The sequence below is a fragment of the Diceros bicornis genome, chromosome 7 (genome assembly GCF_020826845.1).
Source record: "Diceros bicornis minor isolate mBicDic1 chromosome 7, mDicBic1.mat.cur, whole genome shotgun sequence".
In the NCBI taxonomy this organism is placed as follows: Eukaryota; Metazoa; Chordata; class Mammalia; order Perissodactyla; family Rhinocerotidae; genus Diceros; species Diceros bicornis.
In genome coordinates this window covers 58783122-58804029 of record NC_080746.1, presented here as the reverse complement: position 1 = coordinate 58804029, position 20908 = coordinate 58783122, and the positions used below count along the sequence as shown (strand labels likewise).

The 20908-nt window shown below is 38.8% G+C and overlaps 1 protein-coding gene across 8 annotated transcripts in view; it reads left to right on the top strand.

The window, feature by feature from the left end:
- NUP98 (nucleoporin 98 and 96 precursor) overlaps window positions 1-19765 on the top strand; it is a 109117-nt gene extending 89352 nt beyond the window's left edge. For all 8 annotated transcript variants that reach the window (XM_058545730.1, XM_058545734.1, XM_058545736.1 and 5 more), the window contains 8 exons: window positions 129-286; window positions 1092-1235; window positions 4277-4419; window positions 8925-9146; window positions 13578-13819; window positions 14309-14463; window positions 18142-18253; window positions 18393-19765. In XM_058545730.1, coding sequence (XP_058401713.1) covers window positions 129-286; window positions 1092-1235; window positions 4277-4419; window positions 8925-9146; window positions 13578-13819; window positions 14309-14463; window positions 18142-18253; window positions 18393-18610 — 1394 coding nt within the window. In that variant the 3' untranslated portion in view covers window positions 18611-19765. The remainder of the gene's footprint in view (window positions 1-128; window positions 287-1091; window positions 1236-4276; window positions 4420-8924; window positions 9147-13577; window positions 13820-14308; window positions 14464-18141; window positions 18254-18392) is intronic.
- Window positions 19766-20908: the final 1143 nt, after the last annotated feature.

The following is a 20908-nucleotide window of genomic DNA, read 5'->3' as shown; positions in this document are numbered from 1 at the left end:
AAGCAGTCATAGGTGCAAAGTTAAAGTTTTTTCTCCTGAGGGCTAGAAGAAATAAGATAATGCCCCCAAGTGTTTCCCCAAGTCTATAAATCCTCAGTATCACCAGAGAACTTCTGTTTCTCTTGTAGGTGATCATCGTCTTGCCCTTCTTTTATCCCAGTTGGTGGGGAGCCAATCGATCCGGGAGCTGCTTACCATGCAGCTGGTGGATTGGCATCAGCTCCAGGCTGACTGCTTCATCCAGGATGAGAGACTGCGCATCTTTGCCCTGTTGGCTGGAAAACCGGTATTTTCCTCTTTTCTCATAAACTCGCATAAATTTTCTCATAAATTCAGGATTGCTTGAGGTTAAGGCAAAGCTCTTTGTAAATTGTACACTAGTACGCATAACTAAGCAACTTTAATTTTTAGTGGAAACATTTTCAGATTATAAAGGTACACCATATACATTGTAAAACAACTAGTTATATAGAAATTAAAACATTAAAATTCACCACATGCCATATCATAGTGATAAACAACATAAATAATATCTGTCCAGAAATATTTTGTCTATATCTACATGTATGTGTGCATATTTACACAAGTGTATGTTCAAATATTAAGAATTATACATAGCAGTTCTTCAACTTTTTTTTTAACTTACTGTATATGGACATTTTTTTCACATTATGCAGCATCATTCTTTTTAGTGTAGGCCACTTCTATTAATTTTATGTAAGATATACCATAATTATTTTAAGCCACTTCTCTATTGCTGCCTGTTTGTTTTGGTTGCCATCTTAAAGTCAATTTCCAAAAATGAAATAGCTTGTCAGAATTTATGCACATGTTAAAATTTTATAAGTTGGCAACTGTAGGCAGTGAGAAGACCTCCTCTTTGCTCTTAGTGGTTCTCATCTCTTCTCAGAGCCTTGATTGTCTAAATCCACCCTCTCACCTGCCACCAAGGGATTATGTATTTTATATCTGGATCATTAACACTGCCATCTAGATCATGTAAAATGTGATTTGAATAAGTGAGTAACTTGCAGACCTGGGCAGTAACAAGGTAATATATATAGCTGTGATGATGATTTTGTCTCCTGCAGGTGTGGCAGCTCTCAGAGCAGAAGCAAATCAATGTGTGCTCCCAGTTAGATTGGAAACGCTCCCTGGCTGTCCATCTTTGGTATTTGCTTCCACCTACAGCCTCCATTTCCAGGGCACTCAGCATGTATGAAGAAGCATTTCAGGTATATGTCTCCAGTAGAGCCAAGCAAAAGTCCTGGTGGGGGGTCTGTACTGCAGAGAAAAAACCATCAAGTTACATTTTGTAATACTTTTTCCTAACTGCTTTTTTTGAAAGTACATGAAATTGAAATGGATCCAGGAAATCTGATAGGAAACTTTTTCCTTTTCTCATGCCTCTGGACAGGGCTACTCTTATTTTTTTTTTTTTTTTCTTTACTTAATTTTTAATTTTTAAATTTTTTTTCCTTTGCAAGTAATTTTATTTCTTATTCTACAATCCTTACATCTCTTTTTTCTTTTTTTTTTCTTTGATCATGTTCCTTCTATTCCCTTTTTTTGTTTGTTTATTGCAGTAACATTGGTTTATATATTGTATAAATTTCAGGTGTACATCATTATACTTCTATTTCTGCATAGATTACATCATGTTCACCACCCAAATACTAATTACAACCCCTCACCACACACATGTGCCGAATTATCCCTTTCACCCTCCTCCCTCCCCCCTTCCCCTCTGGTAAGCACCAATCCAATCTCGTCTCTATGTGTTTGTTTGTTGTTATTATCTACTACTTAATGAGGGAGATCATACGGTATTTGACCTTCTCCCTCTGACTTATTTCACTTTGCATAATACCCTCAATGTCCATCCACATTGTCACAAATGGCTGAATTTCATCGTTTGTTATGACTGAGTAGTACTCCATTGTGTATATATACCACATCTTCTTTATCCATTCGTCCCTTGATGGGCACTTAGGTTGCTTCCAAGTCTTGGCTATTGTGAATAATGCTGCAATGAACACAGGGGTGCATGTATCTTTACGCATTGGTGTTTTCAAGTTCTTTGGATAAATACCCAGCAGTGGAAGAGCTGGATCATATGGTAGTTCTATCCTTAATTTTTTGAGGACTCTACATACTGTTTTCCATAGTGGCTGCACCAGTTTGCACTCCCATCAGCAGTGTATGAGAGCTCCCTTCTCTCCACATCCTCTCCAACACATGGTGTTTCCTGTCTTGTTAATTATAGCCATCCTGATGGGCGTGAGGTGATATCTCATTGTAGTTTTGATTTGTATTGCCCTGATAGTTAGTGATGTTGAACATCTTTTCACGTGCCTGTTGGCCATCTGTATATCTTCTTTGGAGAAATGTCTGTTCAGGTCTTTTCCCCATTTTTTAATTGGGTTGTTAGTTTTTTTTGTTGTTGAGATGCATCAGTTCTTTATATATTTTGGACACTAACCTCTTATCAGATGTATGGTTTGCAAATATCTTCTCCCAATTGTTAGGTTGTCTTTTCGTTTTGTTAATGGTTTCCTTTGCTGTGCAGAAGCTTTTTAATTTGATGTAGTCCCATTTGTTTATTTTTTCTATTGTTTCTCTTGTCCAGTCAGACATGGTGCTTGAAATATGTTGCTAAGACCGATGTTGAAGAGCGTACTGCCTATATTTTCTTCTAGAAGTTTCATAATTTCAGGTCTTACATTCAAGTCTTTAATCCACTGAGTTAATTTTTGTGTATGGTGTGAGGTAAGGGTCTATTTTAATTTTTTTTACATGTGGCTGTCCAGTTTTCCCAACACCATTTGTTGAAGAGACTTTCTTTTCTCCGTTGTATGTTCTTGGCTCCTTTGTCGAAGATTAGCTGTCCATAGATGTGTGGGTTTATTTCTGAGCTTTTGATTCTATTTCATTGATCTTCATTGTGTGTCTGTTTTTGTGCCAGTACCATGCTGTTTTGGTTACTATAGCTTTGTAGTATATTTTGAAATCAGGGAGTGTGATACCTCCAGCTTTGTTCTTTTTTCTCGGGATTCCTTTAGTTATTCGGGGTCTTTTGTTGTTCCGTATAAATTTTAAAATTCTTTGTTCTATTTCTGTGAAAAATGTTGTTGTAACTTTGATAGGGATTGCATTGAATCTATAGATTACTTTAGGAAGTAAGGACATCTTAACTATGTTAATTCTTCCAATCCAAGAGCACGGAATATCTTTCCATTTCTTTGTGTCGTCTTCAATTTCTTTCAGCAATGTTTTATAGTTTTCGGTGTACAGATCTTTCACCTCTTTGGTTAAGTTTATTCCTAGGTATTTTATTCTTTTTGTTGCAATTGTAAATGGGATTGTGTTCTTAATTTCTCTTTCTGCTACTTCGTTGTTAGTGTATAGAAATGCAACTGATTTTTGTATGTTGATTTTGTATCCTGCAGCTTTATTGTATTCATTTATTACTTCTAAAAGTTTTTTGGGGGATTCATTAGGGTTTTCTGTATATAAAATCATGTCATCTGCAAATAGTGAGTGTTTCACTTCTTCCTTTCCAACTTGGATCCCTTTTATTTCTTTTTCTTGCCTGATTGCTCTGGCTAGGACTTCCAGTACTATGTTAAATAGGAGTGGTGAGAGTGGGCATCCTTTGGACAGGGCTACTCTTAAACTTCTCCAGGTGTCTGCTTCTATTTTATTTAATATGATGAGTTTCCACAATTTACTCTCTTATTGCTATTTTCCTGCCCCCAAATCAGGGTTTGTCTTCATTCCTAATGCTGTCTTATTCCTTCGGTAATTCCCTGAGATACAGCCTGGCCTCGGGTTTGGAATAGCCCTAAATTAGCAGGTCTGAAATTTGCCTCTAAATATCATCATATTTCATATTCCTTGTCAGGGTTGACGTTAAAGTATTATTAATGTTTTTAGTGCCATCATTTCTTCAGTGCTTTTCTTACTGTCCTTTTTTATTGTCTTTGATATCACTTGTCAGAATTAGTTAAGAAGAAGAGAACACTAAAGAAACTAAGTGTAATAGAATTATGACAAGAAAGGTGGTGGGATTATTGAGAGCTATCTGAAGTCTTTGCCGGTCCACTGAAGACAGGTAGAATATGTTACTGATAAGAGAAGTTTAAAGTCTTTGACACATTCCTTTAGAGGGTGTCACATCATTCTTAATGCATGTGTCTGAGTAATTAAGATGTGATGGCATCTAGGGAGACACGCTAGCAACTGATATATTGTTTTATCAAATTCTTACCTTCAGAATACCTCTGAGGGTGACAGATATGCCTGCTCCCCACTTCCTTCGTACCTGGAAGGCTCCGGCTGTGTGGTAGAGGAGGAGCAAGACTCACGGAGACCACTTCAGGACGTCTGCTTTCACCTTCTAAAACTCTACAGTGACAGGTAAATCAGAGCCGTGCATTATAGTCACTTGAGGATTGATGAGCCTGAATTCTTTTCCTTTCATATGCAGCCAAATTGCCATAAGTCTGTATAAATTACCAAAATATAACTTATAGTAGTTGAATGCAAAGAGCGTTGGAACTTAGAGTTAGAAATCTAGAAATTATTTTAATCAACTTTAATGAGACACAATTTACCACACATAATAAAGTGTGTGGTTTGATATGTTTTAATGTAATATAACTATCATCACAATCAAGATTTTACATTACCCCCAAAAAGTTCCTTTATGTCCCTTTGCAATTAATCCCCACCCTGGACAACAACTGACCAACTCCTTGTTGCTATAGATTAGTTGTGCTATTCTAGAATTTTATATAATTGAGATCACTCTGTATGTTATCTTTTGTCCCTGGCTTCTTTCACTCAGCATAATGATTTTGAGATTTATCCACGTTAATATATATAATCAGAAGTTTTTTATTGCATAATTTATTCATTTGTTGATGGGCAGTTAGGTTTTTTTGTTTTTGAATATTAAGAATAAAGCTGCTATGAACATTTGCATCCAAAAGTGCTTGTATCGCTTTACATTCCCACCAAGATCTCCAGTTGCTCCATATCTTCTTCAAACTTTGGTATTATTAGTTTTTAAAATTTTACCGTTTTATTGAGCATATAGTGGTGTCTTGTTTGGTGTGTGTTTTTTAAATAAGAAATGCAGAGTCATTTATTTATCCTATAGTAATATGTTAACACATGCTGTTATACCTAATCAGTTAATTAAAACTGTCTCAGAACTGTCTTTTTACATTATATGAGAAACACTGAGGAGTTTTCTCTAGTCAAGTCTAATAGCTCACATTTCATTTCAATTCCTCAAATACTTTATTTTAAATATAGCGTATTTAACTATATTATAGAATAATATAGTCTTTTATTGTGATAAAATATATATAACTAAAATTGTATTTTAATTTGCATTTCCCTAGTGCCTAATGATGTTGAACATTTTTTTCATGTGCTTGTTTACCATCCGCATATCTTCGTTGCTGAAGTGCCTGTCAGATCTTTTGCCCATTTTTTATAGGGTTGTCTTATTGTTTTGTAATAGTTTTTTGTATATTCTGGATGTAAGTTCTTTATTATAAATGTGCTTTGCAATATTTTCTGCCAGTTAAAGGTTTTTTTTTGTTTTGTTTTGTTTTTTTGTGAGGAAGATCAGCCCTGAGCTAACATCCATGCTAATCTTCCTCTTTTTGCTGAGAAGACTGGCTCTGAGCTAAGATCTATTCCCAATCCTCCTCGTTTTTTTTTTTCCCCCCGAAGCCCCAGTAGATAGTTGTATGTCCTAGTTGCACATCCTTCTAGTTGCTGTATGTGGGACGCAGCCTCAGCATGGCCCTCGGAGAAGCGGTGCGTAGGTGTACGCCCGGGATCTGAACCCAGGCCGCCAGTAGCGGAGCGCGCGCGCTTAACTGCTAAGCCACAGGGCCGGCCCTAAAGGGTTTTTTTTCTTTTTCTTTACAAAAAAGATGAGAGCAGAAGTTTTACATTTTTATGAAGTCCAATTTATTAAAGATTTTAAACTACAAAATCAGTTGCTTTCTGAATATAGGGCTGTTGAGATTTTCTGTTTATTGTTGAGTCCGTTTTTTTTTTTTCTATAATTTTACTTATTTTTTTTCCCCCAAAGCCCCAGTAGATAGTTGTATGTCATAGCTGCACATCCTTCTAGTTGCTGTATGTGGGACGCGGCCTCAGCATGGCCGGAGAAGCGGCGCGTCGGTGCATGCCCGGGATCCGAACCCGGGCCGCCTGCAGCGGAGCACGCGCACCCAACCGCTAAGCCACGGGGCCGGCCCTTGAGTCAGTTTTGATATTTGTTTCTTATTAGGAATTTGTTTCACCAAAATCACCAAATTTATTGGTATGAAGTTCCAAAATTTTCTTAACTATCCTTAAATGTCTGTAGTATTTGTAACTATGTCTCTTTCTTTCCTTGATATTGGTAATTTGTGTTTTCTCTCTTTTTTTCTTGTTTAGTCTACCTCTAGCTTTTGATTTCATTGGTTATCTCTATTATTCATCCAGCTCAAAATGGATCATAAGTCTAAATGTCAAACTTAAGACAGTAACCTTCTAGAAGAAAACAAAATATTTGCAACTGTGGGTTAGGCAAAAATTTCTTAGGTAACAAATACACAATCCATGAAATAAAAAATTGGTAAATTGGACTTGAACAAAATTAAAAACTGCTCATTGAAAGACAGTTAAGAGAATGAAAAGACAATCCACAGGTTGGGAGAAGCTAGTTGCAATTCATATATTTGATAAAAGACTTGTATCCAGAACATATAAAGAACTCTTCAGACCTCAATAATAAGAAAACGAACAACCCAATTAAAAAATTGGGCAAACTATTTAAACCAATGCTTCACCAAAGACTTGGATGTCAAATAAACACATGAAAAGATGTTCAGCATCAACAGACAACAAGGCCATGCAAATTAAAGCCATCATGGAGTAGCACTACCCACCTATTAGAATGGCTAAAAATTAAAAAGACCTACTGTACCAAGTGTCACATGGATGTGGAGCAATTGGAATTCCCATATACTGCTGGTGAAAAATGTAAAATAATATTGGCACTTTGGTAAACAGTTTGTCAGCTTAAAAAGTTAAACGTACACCTGCATACATATGATCCAGCCATTCCATTCCTAGGTATTTACCCAAGAGGAATGATAGCATACATCCTATATATATATATATATATATATATATATATATATATATATATATATATATACAGATGTTGATAGCAGCTTTATTTGTAATGGTCCAAAACTGGAAACAACCCAAATGTCCATCAACAGGTAAATGTGTAAACAGATAGTGGTATATCCATACAATGGAATACTGCTCAGCAGTAAAAAGGAATGAACTGTTGATACATGCAATGACATGATGAATCACAAAATAATTTTACTTAGTTTTGCAAGAGGCGAGACAAAAAAAGAATACCCCCAAAAAGGTACCTACTGTTTGATTCCAGTTTATATAAAATTCTGGAAAATGCAAAGTAATCTATAATGACAGAAAGAATATCAGTGGTTGTTTGGAAAGGGTGAGTATAGGGAGGGCCAGGAGAGAGGGATTACAGAGAGGCATAGGGAAACTTTTGGAGGTGATAGGTATGTTTCTATTTTGACCTTGGTGGTAGTTTCACAGGTGAATACATATGTTAAAACTTACAAAAATTGTACATTCTAAATATGTGCAGTTTATCGTATGTCAATTTTTTTAATGTAAAAAAAAAAAAAAGAGGAGGAAGAAAAGGGTATCTCAAGGTACCAGAAATAAAGAAACCAAAGGCAGAATGAGATAGTAAACCTTGTTCTCAGGTAGAAAGGTAGAATCGCTATGACTAAAACCCTTACATAAAATCCACACCCTGTTCCCTAAAAATAGTCTAGAACTGCACTGTCCAATAAAATAGCCACTATTCATATATGACTATTTTAATTTAAATTCCAAAAAATTTAAAATTTAATTATTCATTCACACTAGCCATATTTCAAGTGTTTAATAGTCACCTGTGGTTAGTGGCTATCATATTGGTCAAGCAGATTATAAAACATTTCCATCATCGCACAAAGTTCATTTTGACTGCACTGGTCAAGAAAAACTCTACTTACTGCTCGAGGAGTTGTTAGGAAGTTGTAAAATGTCTGGGATCTTAGGTGAAAGGGAAAAATTGTTGGTTGGTAATCTAAGCCCCAGATTTTTAATACTTGCAGATGTGGGATCTTAGTTTATACTACTCTTATGAACTGGGAATTAGAAGCTAAGAACTTCACACAGATACTGGTCCAGGACCATTGAAATCCCTGGGCTCCCAGCAGAAGAAAAAGCAAAAGTCTGTGTAGGGATACTTTCAAAACCCAGGACACCTGGATTTCTATATGAAGGATAATACCCACTGTAGACAAAAATCAAAGGTAAAAGTAATTTAGCCATAGAAGCCATAGAAGGAAAAATAACCATCATGAAGACAAATTAGCTGTTCATACAGGAGAATTATCACTCCAACAACTTCAGGTGTAGAACAAACTGAAAGATACTAAGGTAACTGTGTTTTTAAATGGTTAAGAAAAGTAATCGACACTATAATGAAGGAATGGAAGGGTGAGAGTTGTGGAGACTCTCTGTACCAGGATGGTAAAATATATAGGCCAAACAAATACCAGCAAACCCGCTAGAACACACAGCCACAGAAGAGAAGGTGCCTTGTTTTTCGGTAGCATCTATCATCTGGCTAAACCTAGAGATGGTTTGATACAACACAGTTTCCGAGGGAGACTATGAGGCCTGTAATGCTTCTGCTCTCAGATGTCTGCCTTTATTGTCTTCTAAGCCATAGCCAGAACAATTGACCTGTTCAGTGCAGGGGGTCTGCTCGATGTATGATATGGTAACTCTGAGCACATTCTCCTTTGCAGACATTATGATCTTAACCAGCTGCTGGAACCTCGAAGCATAACAGCAGATCCTTTGGACTACCGCCTAAGCTGGCACTTGTGGGAGGTGCTGCGGGCTCTTAACTACACCCATCTCTCAGAGCAGTGTGAGGGTGTGCTGCAGGCCAGTTATGCTGGCCAACTGGAAAGTGAGGGGCTCTGGGAGTGGGCCATCTTTGTCCTCCTGCACATTGACAACTCAAGGTGAGTGAGAAGACGTGAAACCCACTGGGTGCATCTAGCGCTACAGGGCAATGCCAAAGGGATCAGTCTTTTAGGGATCAGTTCAGCAAGTAAGTGTTTAGAATGCATTTTGTGTCCACCCTTGTGATAAAGCGTAAGACAGTTCGACCTGCAGCCCAGACTGTGTCTGTATTCATGTGAACAAGTTAGAAATGAGACTGCCTTTGATTAAGTGCCAAATTATGCCACCTATCATAAGGTCTCTCAGTAGTCTAAGAAGGGAAAAGAGATCTCTATGAACTGTAGAATCTCTGTGACTCTTTCTAGAGATAAGATTCAAAGAATCTTGTAAATTGGAATAAGAAATAATTAAATGGAAAGAGAAGGATATGCCCAGGTGGGGAAACTCCATTAACTTAGGCATAGATTCACTTGAATGTGGCATGTTTAGAATTATGCACAAGTAGTGCTGGCTGAGCTGCCTCAGTAGATCCATGGAGTGATATAAAGGGTTGGCAGGGAGGCCCCTTCTTTTTCTCTTTCTACTGGCTTTGTTCCTCTCTGGCCTTCCCTTGCCATCCACCCACTCCTACCCCTCAAGTTTGATAGTGTTGGATTTACCAGTACAACCTTGCTTAGATGAGTAATGTTTTGGTTCTCTGTCTTGAAAGAGCCCCAGGGAAATACCTTTTCTCCGTGCTGTGAATGAGATAAGGTTGGAGGTTTTTTGTTTTTGTTTTTGTTAATGGTAGCAGCATGGCATTACAATGATAGAAAATACAAGCATTTATATAGTACTTTGTTATATAGTGCTTTTATGTATGTTTATACTCTGTTGTAAGTACTATATATGAACTCATTTAATGCTGATAATAAACCTATGAGATAGACACTCTTACTGTCTTTGTTTTACAGATGAGCAACCCAAGGCACAGAGAGATTAAATAACTTTTGCTCAAGGTCATATAGCTAGTAATTGGCAGAGTGAGGCTTCCAACTCAAGATACCCAGAGTCTATGCTCTTAATCACTATGCTGCGCTATCTGTCATGTTGTAGGGAGTGGAAAGAAGTTGAATTTTGTAGTTAGACCTGCCTAAATTCTGGATCCACCGTGTGCTCACTTTTACCTAGGGTAAAGCTTACTCACTTTTGATTTTGGGTAAAGATACTGTTCAAGCCTCAGTTTTTTAAGCTGTAAAATCATAATATTAATCTGTAAAATCATAATATTAATCCCTATTCAAAAGTGATTGTGGGATTAAAGAAATGAAAGTATAAAGCATCAAGCACAGCTTTCCCTTTAAGGAATTTCTCTTTCCTCTTCCCCCTTACCAGGAAGCAAAATGACACCAGACTTTTCCTTTGAGTTTATTTAAACACACTCATGGGGAATTTCACATGGTAAAAGTCTGGCTGATAGGATGACTGATGATTCAGAGTTGGCTGTGGGGAAGCAGATCCTGTTTCCTGGCCGTGGTGGGGTGGGGGGCAATAGCAGGCAGTTGGTATGAGGTTGGAAATCCTTGAAAAGCTTAGGAGTTCAGAAAAGAATCTGAGATGTGGAGAATAGTTTCAATCTGAGGGCTAGTCCTTTGGCCCAGACAGAAAAGGACTCTCCTTAAGGAGCCTTGGGAGCAGAAAGAGTGAGCTTAACCTAAATCTAGAGATAGAGAGAAAATGAATTAGGAAGGCTGATGACTTTGAGGAAAAAAACAAGGACCTGGAAGAGACCTTACCTTTAAAAACTGCTTTGTTTACTTGTACTGACCATGTCGGAGAAAGGGAAGGGAGAAGGTTGGGAATGAACTACAGAGGACTGCTCTATATAGGATTCTCCTATCCCAGTCCTTGATCTCCTGTTACTAGAAAGGAAATAAAGAAGAGATCCTAGTGAGGGAAAGCCTTTTCTCATCACTAAGCAACCTTCCCTAGAGTATTAGTTTTCATACTTTCTTGACCATGAAAATATACAGGCGTAACTTGGAGATATTGCAGGTTCAGTTCCAGACTACCACAATAAAGTGAATTTTGCAATAAAGCGAGTCACAAAAATTCTTTGATTTCCCAGTGCATAGAAAAGTCGTGTTTATACTATACTGTAGTCTATTTAGTATGCAGTAAATAGCATTATGTCTAATAAAACAATGTACATACCTTCATTTAAAAATACTTTATTGCTAAAAATGCTGACCATCTTCTGAGCCTTCAGTGAGTTGTAATCTTTTTGGTGGTGAAGAGTCTTGGTGTTGATGGCTGCTGACTGATCAGGTGGTGATTGCTGAAGGCTGGGGTGGCTGTATCAGTTTCTCAAAATAAGACAACAATGAAGTTTGCCACATCGATTGACTCTTCCTTTCATGAACGATTTCTCTGTAACATGCGATGCTGTTTGATAGCATTTTACCCACGGTAGAACTCCTTTTAAAATTGGAGTCAATTTGCTCATCCATAAGAAGCAAATCCTCATTCGTTAAAGTTTTATCTTAAGATTGCAGCAATTCAGTCACATCTTCAGGCTCCACTTCTAAATCTAGTTCTCTTGCTATTTACACCACATCTGCAGTTGCTTCCTTCCACTGAAGTCTTGATCCCCTCAAAGTCATCCTTGAGGGTTGGAATCAACTTCTTCCAAATTGCTGTTAATGTTGATATTTTGACCTCTTCCCTTGAATCATCAGTGTTCTTTGTGGCATCTAGAATGGTGAATCCTTTCCAGAAGGTTTTCAGTTTACTTTGCTCAGATCCATCAGAGTAATCATTGTCCTTGGCAGCGATAGCCTTACGAAATGTATTTCTTAAGTAATAAGACTTGAAAGTCGAAATTACCCCTTGATCCATGGGCTGCACAACGGATGTTGTGTTAGCAGGCGTGAAAACAACATTCATTTTATTATACATCTCCATCAAAAGCTCTTGGGTGACCAGTTGCATTGTCAGTGAGCAGTTATATTTTGAAAGGAATCTTTGTTACTGAGCAATAGGTCTCAACAGTAGGCTTAAAATATTCAGTAAAACCATGTAGTAAACAGATGTGCTGTCATCCAGGCTTTGTTGTTCCATTTATAGAGCACAGGCAGAGTAGGTTTAGCATAATTCTAAAGGATCCTAGAATTTTCAGAATGCTAAATAAGCATTGGCTTCAACTTAAAAGTCACCAGTTGCATTAGCCCCTAACAAGAGAGTTGGCCTGCCCTTTGAAGCCAGGCATTGACTTCTCTCTAGCGATGAAAGTCGTAGATGGCATCTTTCTCCTATATAAGGCTGTTTCATCTACATTAAAAATGTGTTGTTTAATGTAGCCACCTTCATTAATTATCTTAGCTAGATCTTCTCAATAACTTGCTGCAGCTTCTATATCAGCACTTGCTGCTTCACCTTGCACTTTTGTGTTAATGGAGATGGCTTCTTTCCTTAAACCTCGTGAACCAACTTCTGCTAGCTTCAAACTTTTCTTCTGCAGCTTCCACACCTCTCTCAGCCTTCATAGAACTGAAGAGAGGTAGTGCCTTGCTCTGGATTAGGCTTTGGCCTAATCATGTTGTTGGCTGGATCGATCTTCTATCCAAACTACTTAAAACTTTCTCCATATCAGCAATAAGGCTGTTTCACTTTCTTATCATTTGTGTGTTCACTGGAGCAGCACTTTTAATTTCCTTCAAGAACTTTTCCTTTGCATTCACAACTTGGCTAACTGTTTGGCATGAGAGGCCTAGCTTTTGGCCTGTCTCAGCTTTCTACATGCTTTTCTCACTAAGCTTAATTATTTCTAGCTTTTGACTTAAAGTGAGAGACATGCAACTCTTCCTTTCACTTGAACAATTAGAGGGTATTATACAGTTATTAATTGGCCTAATTTCAATAGTGTTGTGTCTCAGGAAATAGGGAGGCCCAAGAAGAGGGAAAGAGATGGAGGAAAGCCCACTCAGTGGAGCAATCAGAACCCATGCAACATTTATTGAGTAAGTTCACCATCTTTATGGGTGCGGTTCATGGCACCCCAAAACAGTTAGAACAGTAACATCAAAGATCACTGATCATAGATCAGCATACAAATACAATAATAAATGAAAAAGTTTGAAATATTGCAAGAATTACCAAAATGTGACACAGAGACATGAAGTGAGCAAATGCTGTTGGAAAAATGGCACCAATTGTCTTGCTTGGCACAGGATTCCCACAAACCTTCAATTTGTAAAAAATGCAATATCTGCAAAGCACAATAAAACCCAGGTGTGCCTGTAATGTGCTTAGATACTTTCTTTTCTGTTTCATTTAAAAAATAAATGCTGGTGTGATGGCTTTTGATTCTTTTTAGTGAAGTTTGAAGTGACCCACTAAGGGTCAAGACCTGCAGTTTTAGAGACTGCCCCAGGGGCTACTCTGAGCTGTCTGAGGCAGCCTTCTCCATCAGTGAGAATGGGATTTATTCCAATTTATCTTTCTTTCTGTAGCATGCGTGAGAAGGCTGTTCGAGAGCTGCTTACCCGGCACTGCCAGCTATTGGAGACCCCTGAATCTTGGGCTAAGGAAACTTTCCTGACCCAGAAGCTTTGTGTGCCTGCTGAGTGGATCCATGAGGCCAAAGCAGTGCGAGCACACATGGAGTCTGACAAGCACTTGGAGGCCCTTTATTTATTTAAAGCTGGGCACTGGAACCGCTGCCACAAACTCGTCATCAGGCACTTAGCTTCTGGTGAGTGCTTCAGACTAGGGCCTGTGTCTCCTGAAATCACCCCAAATTCTTCCAACCTCTAAACCCTATGAGCCAGGCCAGAGATGATGCTTAGTATGGGACATGGCAGACTTGAATCAGATCTCACTTTGCAAACGCTCTTTGTGCAGGAGAGGCGTGGCCAAGATGAGGGGCTAGATGGGCAGGGCTAGACAGCAATATTGTTACCATTTGCCAGGAATATTCTTGATATGCACTAATTCTGTTAAGCTCTTGGTTTATTTAGGGAATTTTATTCAGCAGCACCAGAAATAACTATTTGGGGAACTGAAGCCAGATATTCTTCACATTTTTCTTTGGAAAATTTCAGAATATCTACTTGTAATTCTCAAGTCTGACCCAACATTATTTCCCCTTCCTTCCTATCTTGGACTTCTGCCATGTCCTCTATGCACTTTTGGGAACCATATACTTGTGCAGACATAGTGCTCAATATTTTTGTTTCTTCAGATGCCATCATTAATGAGAACTATGACTACCTGAAGGGGTTCTTGGAAGACCTGGCACCTCCAGAGCGCAGCAGCCTGATTCAGGACTGGGAAACATCTGGGCTTGTTTACCTGGACTATATTCAGGTCATCGAAATGCTCCACCATGTACAGCAGGTACCTGAGTTCCTTCAACCACTGCCTAGTTTTCCTTTTCCCTGGCCTTTAAAGCCATAGAGACCTCAAAAGCCCTGAGCAACTACTTGAAAAACTCATTGGCAGAGATAGCACTGTCAGTGCAGGAGGGATATTTTGATGAGGCTAATTTGATGTAGCCATTTTGACAATTGTATCAAAACTTAAAAACACTATTTTGTGTTTATTACCAAGTAGTTTGTGCAACAGACATTCCTGAGGCTTGTCCATAGTCAGTCTCCTCCCCTTGTCCAGCCCCAGTCTGAGTGAGAAGCTCAGGGATAAGAGGTACAGTAATGTCAGAGATTTGGTGAGGACAGTTGTTTCATACATCTTTTGGCATGTTTTAAAATTGGAAGTATTACGGTTTTTTAGCCTTCATTAAAATGTCTTGGGTCAGTCTCAATAGTCATAATATTGGTCTTCATTGCTTACAGCACAAAGAGCACACTCATAAACATAAGGATTCAAGCCCCTGTAGAGGCTTTTCCCTTTCACCCTTGCCTTAACTCCTGTCACTCACCCCACATTCCAGCCTTGCCAGCCTGCTCTTCTCTCACTACATTATGCATGGTGTTTCCAACAAACCTTATTTTATTCCTCTCTTTAACTATCACACTCATACTCTGCCTTTAAGATCTAGATTTAAGATCTAAGTAAATCTAAGTTCTGTTTAGCTTTTCCTTCAGGAAGAGTTAATTGCACTTTCTTTTTTACTATTAAAACACTTGATAACATTTTGCTACTAGTGTACTTGACATGTTGTAGCGGTACTTACCCACTGTAGTGTATCCACTTATAGACTGTAGTGGTTGCCATGAGCTCCATTTGGGGAGATCTTCTTTATTTTAAGGTTAAAGGTAACAAGAGTATAGAGGTAAAGAGTCAAGTTCTAGAGTCAGACTGTTAGGTTCAGTTCGTGGCTCTCGCACTCACTAGCTATGTGACCTTGAGAAAGTTAATTAACCTCTCTTTGTCTCATCTGAAAAAAGCGGGGTAGGGGCCACAGATTTTAGTAGGTATCTGACAGAGTTGTAACAAAGATTAAACAAAATATCCATAAAGTGTTTAGCATACCACGTTACGTATATTAAATGCTTAATAATTGTTATCTTTTATTATCCTCATCAAAGTCCCAACTACTAGCACAGTACATGGCACATTAATATGCATAATTCAATATTTGCTGCACCTTTAGGATGGATTAAGAGCATCATCCTTAAATCATCCCTGAAGAAACCCTTTTCTAGTTGCACATTAATCCATTTACACAACCGTAGTTACTAAGAACCAACCATGTGCTGAGCACTGGTGGATTTGGGGGATATAATGGTAAACAGTATGTGTTCTGTCCTTACCAAAGTAATAATTTTGGTGGAGGAGATACATACAGGTAAACCAGCAATGACTAGAGAGTGATAAGTGTACAGATTAAGCAAAGCGTGCCGTTTGGCATTGCATAAACGGAGTACCTAACCCAGTCTGTGGGAGTTGACAGGCTTTCTAGAAGTAACATCTAAGTTCTTAGGGATGAAAAAGGAGGATGGGTAGAGAAGAGTGCTTCAGCAGAGGGAACATCATGGGTAGAAGTCTGGAGATCAGAGAGATCATAGTGCTTCCAGGGAACTTTTACTAGATTCAGTGGTTTTGGAGTATGGAGTGGAAAGGGAAGCCATGTGGATGTGGTAAAGCCACAGATCTCTCTCACCTGGACTGCCGTAGTAGCCACCTAATTGGTCTCCCTGCGTCTACTCTTGTTGCTCTACAATTCATTTCTACACAGAAATCAGAGTGATCTTTCTAATACACAAAAGATATTATCTCACTCTCTTGTCTAAACCTTCCAGTGGCTTCTCATCTCGCTTAGAATAAAATGCTGATCCTTAGCAAGTCTTACAAGCTCTGCATCAATAATTCTTTTCTGTGCCATGGAGCCCTGTGGCAGTTTGATGAAGCCCATGAATGGATGTCTAATGTTTTTAAATGCATAAGGAAACCAATTATATTAAAATACAGTTATCAAAATATTAAAAATTTTCAGTAGGTAATAAGTGCTTTATTAACATCTTAAATAACAAGCTCTAGCAGTGGATCTACTAACTACTGTAATTTTGAAGTACTATATTTAAAAATCACTAACAACTGAAATGTGATATGAAAGGAGCTGTGATTTCTGTTGGGGACAAAGTCACAGTTACTGCTAATATCTACGTTAATAATTAAATGTTGATTTTTAGTTAAAAGTTAGTAAAAATTAAGATTTTATTTTTCCTAGTCCAAGTTCACAGACCCTTTGAATTCTAAGGGCCCCCCATTATGATCCCCTGCAGTATAAAACCTCTCCAGTTTTATCTTCTCCTACTCTCCTCTTTACCCTGCATTTCATCACATAAACTTTCTTTGCATTACCACCTTAGGGGGTTTTAGCTGTTCTCTTTGCCTGGACAGCTTGACCCTCTCCTTTTTATTCAGGTCTACACTTAGATATGACCTTCCTCAAGGAAGCCTTTCCTGATCCCCCAGTGTGAAGTAGCCATCCAGTTTGTCTCTGCCACATCACCCTGTTTGAATTATCTGCATGGCTCATGGATTCTTCAACGTTTATTACTATCTGATATTGTTTCTTTATTTTCTGTAAGTTTCATGAGAGCAAAGACCTTGTCTTATCTTGTTTACCACCTTTTAAAGTCAAGTCAAAAACTGGATTCTGGTAGATGAAAATGATGGTACTTGTGTAGACATTAAATGGTAGATTCTGCAAAGCCCCCCAAAAGTGGATTCAATGAGAGAGACTTCTTGAAAGCGTTGAGTGAGCCATTTGGAGAAGGAAGTGGTGATGGAAGACTTAGTAAATAGGGTGGTTTAATGTGAGAGTTTGAGAGAGGGGGGCTAACCAAGAATCGTTGGAGACAAATGGGGATAAGATGGCTGCTGGAAAGTATCCAAAATGTAAGTAATGAATAAAAATACAGATTTGCTTTTAGAAAGATTACTCTGGCTACGATAGGGTAGGAAAAAGGATGTAGAGGAGATGACACTGAAGTTAGTGATCAAGCTCTTAAGATATTTCAGGTGAGAAGTAATGGTAACCTGAGCTAGAACAATGACTCTGGGATGGGGAATTGAAGATTGGAATATTAGGCTAGAGATAAAGATTTAGGAATCATCATCACATCGATCGTAATTGGAGCCTTAGGAGTGGATCACAGCACATAGGGAGAGAATAGGGCCCTTAGGTATTTTATAAAGGGCTATGAACTTGGAGTCAGGAGACCTAAATTAAATGCTAATTTGCGCTCCACCTCTTACTAGCTGTGTGCTCTTAAGAAGTCATACCATCTCTCTGAATCCAGATTTATCTAGATTTTTGGCCATGTTAAAGCTTGCTTGTTACGCGGCTCATGAGTGGTGATCTCAGGTCTTGCTCAATCCAAGGCTCTGGGCACTAAATTACTGTCCTGTTGTGTATTACTGCTAAGGTTGTGCCTTGTCCTCAGTGACTAGGCTGAATGGTGGTGACATGGCACTGCTGGGCAACTTGTTGGGTTTTTCCCTCCCTCACCTCACTGTTATTTCAGAGTTTTGCCTAGTCAGTCTGTGGGTACAATTGGGGTGATGGGAACTCCTCGTGGCCTAGTGGGTTTCTCTGCTTCTTTGTAGGTTGAATGCTCAAGTTATGAGCTGGAGCAGTTACACACCAAAGTGACCTCACTGTGCAACAGGATAGAGCAGATCCAGTGTTACAATGCTAAGGACCGCCTGGCTCAATCAGGTAAGCCTCTAGCCACTCCCCACTTCCTGCCTATTTGCTTCCTGTCTTTGATGATTATTACACACACCCCATGCTGCCCCAGTGCCCACCCTATCCCCACCCCTCCAACCTTAGTGCTCATTCCACTATTTCTCTCCAGACATGGCCAAACGTGTAGCCAACCTGCTACGTGTGGTACTGAGCCTTCAGCATGCCCCTGATGCAACCTCAGACTCAACGCCAGATCCTCAGCGTGTTCCTTTGCGCCTACTGGCTCCCCACATTGGCCGGCTCCCTATGCCTGAAGACTATGCCTTGGAGGAACTGCGCAACCTCACACAGTCCTACCTGCGAGAACTGACTGTTGGGAGCCAGTGAGCCTCGGGCTCCTCTTACCACACTCACATGCTCACTCACACTCACCACACAGAGGTCCCCTGCATTGAGTTGATTGGTACTGTTTGCCATTCTCTGGGATGGCTGTGAAATCCATCCACCCTCCTTTCCTGCTGCTGCAAGCAGCATCCTCCAGTTGTTCAGGGCTTTTCTTAATACTGAACATAGCGTAAGGGCTTTTGGAACCCAAAAAAGGAGCCAAGTTTCTTTTTACCATCATCAAAGCCATTCATTTTCTTTTCTTTTTAGAAATGGTCAATAAAGCCCCTTTGACAGAATCCCCCAAAGAACCAGGGAATTCTTTTCCACTGTCAGCCATTCTGAATCTCGTGACCCTCCATGCCAACCTGCTACCCTGTTCCTACCCCAGCCCTTTTATACTAGGACTCTAGAAGGAATGAGGCAGGTGATGGGACAAATGTGTTGATCTAGGACTGTCCTTCCTTAACAGATGAACTGTCTACAGAAGGAAGGAGAATCTATCTCTTAAGTTGGTTGATTAGTTAACACTGAGTTTTAGAGTCAAAAGAGGGTTGGACTGAGTTAGGAAGCAGAACAAAGTCTTTCTGACTCATTTAGGATAAAAGTGAGTGCCTGCCATGGAGAGATGGATCTTCAGGGTTTGTTTTTTCCTGCCTTGAGTGTTCCATTAACACCAGACCTTCCCTACTACCATGTGCTGGAGCCATTGGTCACAGATCCTGTGTCTCTGGGAAGCTCCCAGAACTCAGTTTGGTCCCTGGTTTTCAGTTATCTTGCTAGGCCTCCTGTCTGTCTGGATTTGCCTGAAGAGTCTGGATAAAGCATGACAGGTTGGGTACCCCTCCCTGTTCCTTCCATTCTAGCCCAAAGCGTTTCCCACTGTCTGTCTATAGTCACTGAGGCAGGCAAGGAGCTGGGCTTTAGGGGCAGGCAGAGGGCCTTCACTAAAGGCCCTGGGGAGCCCAGGGGTAACAGCCTGAGACAGCTGGTGTTAGGGCTGTGACAGACAACACGGCCACCCCTGGGTCTTTATGCATGAAGATTATGTAAAGGTTTTTATTAAAAAGTATATATATATATATATATAAATAAATGATCTAGATTATTTTCCTCTTTTTCTGAAACTACTTTCTTAAAAAAATAAATGAAATGTTTATAGCATTCCTGGTATTGGCTTTTCCTTTGTATTTTTGAGCCTTCTTGCCCCAAGGAGCTTTATGGTGGTCTTTTTTGATTTGCAGTCTAAAGGGAGATGGGCCATGGGTTAAAGAGAGAACAATTTGGTGCTAAACTGGGATACAGATAAAAGGCTAGATTTACAAGAGCAAATTTAGGGGTGAAAAAGTTGAGATTATTGATTAATCCTGACAGCTGTACATACATTTATGCACTTGGATTCCCAGATTGGCTTCTTTCACTTATTAATATGCATTTAAGGCTCCTCCATATCTTTTCAAAGCTTGATAGCTCATTTCTTCTTAGCGCTGAATAATAACATAAATATTCCATTGTCTGGATGTGCCACAGTTTGTTTATCCATTCACCCATTGAAGAACATTTTGTTTGTTTACAGTTTTGGCAATTATGAATAGCGCTGCTGTACAATTCATGCATGAGTTTTTGTGTGACCATAAAAATTTTTACTTCTTTAGGTATAGGATTCCTGGGCCATATGGTAAGTGTATGTATAACATTACAAGAAACTGCCAAACCATTTTCCTGTGTGGCTGTACCATTTTGCATTCCCACAACCAATGTATGAAAGTTAGAGTAGCTTCACAACCTCTCCAGCACTTGGTATTTTTAGTATTTTTTATTTTAGCCATTGTAATAAATATGTAGTAGTATCTCATTGAAGTTTTAATTTCTCTCATATATAATTATGTTGACCATTTTTCATGTGTTTATTTGCAGTCCTTATCTCTTTTGTTAAATGGCTGTCCAAGTCCTTTAAACCACTTTTTTCTTTTTGGTGTGTGATAGTGTTGTTGTTGTTTTCTTTTTTCTTTATTGTGAAATTTTTGTTGTACATTGTTGTTCAGTCAGTCACCATATAAATGCATCCTGTTGTTTTCTTTTTTAATTTTTTTCTCATTTAAAAATTTGATGTGGTTTTTTATTGTTGAGTTTTGAGAAATTTTTTATTTATTCTGGATAAAAATCCTTTGTTGAATACGTGATTTGTAAACATTTTTTCCGTCTCTAGCACTATCTTTTCATTCTCTTAAATGAGTCTTTACAATCTCTGCCTTTTAATTAGTTTGTTTAGGCCATTTACATTTAATGTAAATATTAGTA